Source organism: Aphanomyces astaci (assembly GCF_000520075.1).
Source record: "Aphanomyces astaci strain APO3 unplaced genomic scaffold supercont1.7, whole genome shotgun sequence".
In the NCBI taxonomy this organism is placed as follows: Eukaryota; Oomycota; class Saprolegniomycetes; order Saprolegniales; family Verrucalvaceae; genus Aphanomyces; species Aphanomyces astaci.
The window spans coordinates 345,960-351,290 of NW_009798270.1; the positions used below are offsets into that span (position 1 = coordinate 345,960).

Here is a 5,331-nt window from a genome sequence, read left to right on the forward strand (position 1 = left end):
TATGCAAAGCTCATGGAGGGCGTCGCATGTGCAGAGTAATTGGCTGTCAGAACACGTCTCAAGGCCATGGAAGGTGTCGAAACCACGGCGGCGGAAAGACTTGCGTAGTTCCAGGCTGTGGCAAAGGCGTCCAGAATGGAAAGTACTGCACTCCACATCTCCGAGAATCAAAGGATACACGTTCATAATCTATGTTTTCAATACCTTTCCAGCTTTATGGGGCAGTGGTACTGTAGTACACACCCATTCACAATACTTTCCTTCAATGCACGCTACATATTATATATACACTGTGTAACCCAATATTCGTACATATGTGTCAATTGAAAAATTGTACTAACGTTACACAGTAAATGACGTCTAGAATTGAATCCGGATAATGCAGCTTAACCCTTTCCACTAAAAGGAGACCATTACTATTATTAATAATAGTACCGGAATTATTTAAAATTAATAGTACCAGTATTGTTTATCCACACTGAATATTACAGGATTGACCTACCGTAATGCTTTCGCAATAAACGTATGAAAACTATGCCGTCAAGATTACACGTCGCCTACAGTTGTTGAGTTGCGGAGGGACTCAACTTCGCTCACTACATACTCGGAATACCTAATACTCTGTGGTTGCACAGATGCAATGGTCGTTGGCGATGAGACGAATTTTTTTCATTCAAATGCATTACGACTGGGGCGTTGCACTACATACAATCCCGATTCCCCCATAGAGTTTGCTCTGACCCCATCTACGCCAGTGTATATCGTGAGTTTGTACACTTTGACCTCGTACAGTCACCCACGGGGGGCTTCAGGTTTCAGGGTTACGGGGGATATACGTACGTATCACAGGGCATGCTTCCTTGACAACAGTTTTGGCCAGCAAGGCTGACGCCATATAGTCTACTAGTACAAGGTTACAAGGTTAAGGTATCAGCTGCCCTGCAACTTCAGCAGATATCTAGTACAAGGACTAGTACTACATGACAGGTTTTTCGTGAAGGGCCAGCTTGAAGTTACATCTGACATTGAATCAGCATGTGAAATCTCATCTTTTCAGTTTGGATGGAAAGCAAAGCCAAACTTCCCAATCGCTAACGTCGGCTAAAGCCGATGCATTCACGAATGTACCCGTACTGTAATGGTGTGGTCGTTATGGCTTGGGATAGATAAAATTCGAAAGCCACTGGATATCCATATCGAAGGCACCTCTATGAACTTACCAAGTAAAACTATGTTCATGATTTTGTAGGAGGACGACTATATGCAGTTGGTTGAACTATGAGTCATCTGTCGTTCACATGGCAATTTCGATGAAGCACAAACACAGTACGTACCGTGTTTTCCGACGCTATCACGTACCGGTACTAGTACTAGTACGGAAATGCACTCGGACCACCAGTTCTGGGTCATTCTGTGAGGGGGTCATTCCTCTAGCGGTAGGCGGATTACCTTTCGCCAGTTGCCACGAAGAAGGGAGTTTGTACTTCGTACATGGATGCCATCGAGTAGAGACACTACCTGCATGCATTTATTATAGTCGATCCACTTTTCACAATATGTTGATGGCCACTTCATGTCCGTATAATTCCTTTTTTCATTTGGAGTTGCCGAATACAGTACTATGACTTCGTGTGATGGTTGCCGTTACAGTAACGACATGATGTTGCACATGTACTGTACTCACAGTCAACACAAAGTAACATCATGGGCCATACTACATGTCAACAACTATACGTATACATATACAGTAACCAGGTCACGTGCTAATTGTGCGTTCATATTCTAAGCATTGACGATTCTCTAGCAGAATGAACTCAATTTGCTTCCGTCGAGGCCTGTGAATCCGACTCGGACACCTGTCGCGGCATCAGATGATGTAGATGATGTGTTCTCAGATAGAAAAGGCTACTGTGACAGGTTCAAATATACTGTACCGAGCTCTGCAAGTACAAAGGCAACTTTCCTTTTGAACCTCTTGTCTGTGCATTGTTCATTTTACCTTGCACCGCTAGCAACTAACGATGGTCACATTCACTTCCTTCCACTCTTTGAGGACGCGTGTCGCTCTTTCGAAGCGCCTGTGAACTTTGACGTGAATTCGATGCCGCTGATGGACCTACGTTGTAACGACGGCGTCTTCATGCTTTGCGCAGACGCCGTCAGCTCCATCCTCGACTCCGTTCCGAGTACCCCATAGCCATCAACAATTGTCCCCCGTCGTGCTCGACTATGACGACTCGACCGATTCCGCTTTCGACTTGGCCGACATTTCATGCTCGTTGCGCGAAATCGCCAGCACATGCGGCAAAGATGGATGCAATAACCGCATCTCGTTTAGTCGAAGGTATTGCAAACGGCATGGTGGAAGGAAGTTGTGCGGCGAACCTGGCTGCGTCAACAGCTACAGACACGGTGGCGGTAAGCGATGTGTCGTTAATGGTTGTATCACAAGAGCCCAAGACAAGATGCTATGCAAAGCTCATGGAGGGCGTCGCATGTGCAGAGTAATTGGCTGCCAGAAAACGTATCAAGGCCATGGAAGGTGTCGAAGACACGGTGGCGGAAACACTTGCATCGTTCCAGGCTGTGGCAAAGGCGTCCAGAATGGCAAGTACTGCACCCCACATCTCCGAGAATCAAAGGATAACAAAGGTTCGTAATTCATATTGTCATACACTAGCACTACCTTGAAGTGCATCATTACGAGTCGTAATGCTGTCATAATTTACGACGTGGGGTGGTCAAACATTTACCCTACGTCATGCATTCTCTTGACATTCACACTCGCGTACAAACTACGAGGAATATGTAGCTTCGTGACGGCAGTCTATTGACACTAGTATTCTCTGCCTGAATTACTCGTCATAGCACTGGGGGCGGTATATGCATGCGCTGCTGTAATCGCCTTCATGCCTCCGTTTTCAAACGTGAATTCACCACGCATTTGTTTATAAGCAAAGTATGATGGTCATACAAACTACTGGTATATCGACACCGTGCCAACACAATTGGACGACGCTACAAGTTGTCGCAATCATCGTCAGTTCCCGTTGCATGCATAAGAGGAGGTTATGTAGCGCTGCCAATGACGCTGTCGGGGCTTGAGTGTCCGTCAACTTTGTGAGAGCCGCTTGTTGGTGGAGCCACGTGATGTCACCCTCGGTGGCCTTCCACGTGTGCGGCGCTGTGTGTCGCTGGTGCAACGTGGCACCCCCTTTCATGTTCATCGACTTTGTCCACGTCGTCGTTGAAAAAACAAATCTCAGCCACGTCACTGCGAGGGGAATCATACAGTATAACGCTTACTTTTGTGGTTGTAGACAAGGTTGCCCGCTCTGGGGGTGGAAGGACGGAAACTACAGGCGGCGAACAGCTCGGTTGTTCGCCGCCTGTAATGTGTCGACACGTTCTCGTGACGCCACTTGGGTTGAGTGGTGGCCCTGACGAGGCATACTTTGCAGAACTCAACGTTGATCATGGGCGGATGTTCCAGCTTGGACGGCTGAGCTGGCGGGATGCGCACTTTGCACTTGGAGCACATTCGGCTACGGCATCCATGGCATCGAGGCCGGGCAGGCTTCAATCGAGCGGTGCAGGCTTTTGTCGCAGGATATGCAGTATAGTGACAAATCATCGCGCTCCTACGTGCCAATGATCAAGGGCTCAACGAAGGGGGTAGCACCTACCGTTGGACGGGGGTTGATGATGGGCACATGTTTGTGGGATCTTGAAGTTACCGCTGGCGACAGAGTTGGGCTAATCGCAGTGTCGCGTCAGAATTAAACTTTGGGGCTTCCTTGTTGTGTTTTGATGTCGAATGAAGGCGGGGAAGTTCTCCATCGGTAGGAAATCCGCTGTAGTAATGAACGTATTCCACCGTGGCGTTGGTTGTGTTAGCGTGAAGACAAACCACTATTCAAACTGCACGCGAAACGCGTCCGGTACCGTGGGCAGGTGGGAAAACTCGTACGTTTGGCGAGCCAGAAGCAGCACAAGCTGGTCATGTTCATTCCGGGTCGAGCAAGAATACTACACAGGAGAGTGACCCCACAAATTCATTCCGACATATCGCTTCCATACCTACCTCAAGGTACGTGGCATCTCGGGGCTCGAATAGTTCACGTGAGCCCACCAATCCTGACTTCACATATTGACCCTGCTCCAATGAAATGCATCGTAAATAGGTGTCGCTGACGATTGCTTGGAGTGGACGGTGCAGCCATAAAAAACCAACCTCGTAAACGGAGGGCAAGCTTTCTGCAGTGGCTCGCTGTCGAGTCTGTAATGTCGTCCAACGATGTGTCGGGAGATTCCCCACACTCAATAGTTGATGACAAGCGAAGGATTAACTGCGCTTAATGAGGCGCTGCTGGTACATTTTTGTGGAAATCATGTGAAACCCTTCCGTTCGCAACGAGTCAACAGCTCGGGCCATGGCGTCGAGAAACATCACTTTTACTTACGTCTGCCACATCACGTGTTGCCCATGTCGTTGGTCATAGAAACTCGAGGGGGTACAGTAGCATTGTCGTGGCAACTTGACTTGTCGATCGCAAATCCGGAAAGACTGTACAAGACAAAGTCATACGCCGTTTCACTGTGTCAGCCGGGGGAACTCCAGATGGGTTCGCGATCGATGTCCCGAATTCGGCATTACGCCACCTGTAATGTATCGTATCGTATGAACGTTGTGACGTAAAAACTGATCGATTCTGGGCGTGAAAGAGTTCGCTTGAGCATCGTTCTCCCCCCACGTATACAGCTTTATGCTCTGCTGTGTATCCTTCCTCAACGTTAGAGCATACAACTGCGTGCAAACCTACCGTGAGGTTGGAGAATGGAAAGGGCGACGATGTTAATAGTCATTTTGGCAAGAAGTAAGGACACGTGTGCGCTTACATTTTACGAGTCTAATACGTTGATCCATATGAGATATCAGTAAGCAATGTTCATGTTATGTTACAACGAAATACTCCGGGTATAAAAGATCGATATAACTTTGGTGGGCCCACCTTGCCATCAAGTTTACCGTGTACTTCGAAGTACCTACATACCGGTGTATGGATGGTATAGAGGTAAAGTCCAACCTTCCGATATACTGTACTAGTAGTATACTATGTACTGCCCGGTGAGTACCTTGTGGATCTTCACATTGATAAGTTTCTACTATTTTATCATGTGAAGGAGTTCATATTCTAGCCCCACATCGCACTGTAATATCCATGTATCCTTGGGAACCTACCGGAATGCCGCATGGTCCGCTCGTTGCTGACAATAATGAGTTCCTACGCCTCTCTTCATGCATCATCACGTACGACCCCGCCACTACAC

At 47.7% G+C, this 5,331-nt stretch overlaps 1 protein-coding gene across 1 annotated transcript; it reads right to left on the reverse strand.

Annotated features, from left to right (window-relative positions):
* Window positions 1-2,227: 2,227 nt before the first annotated feature.
* On the reverse strand, window positions 2,228-3,541 carry H257_04069 (hypothetical protein; the record flags this gene model as incomplete). The annotated part of the gene is made up of 3 exons (XM_009828442.1): window positions 2,228-2,401; window positions 3,015-3,274; window positions 3,307-3,541. The coding sequence occupies 3 exons, from the start codon at window positions 3,539-3,541 to the stop codon at window positions 2,228-2,230; spliced, it is 669 nt and encodes a 222-aa protein (XP_009826744.1).
* Between the last annotated feature and the right edge of the window lie 1,790 nt (window positions 3,542-5,331).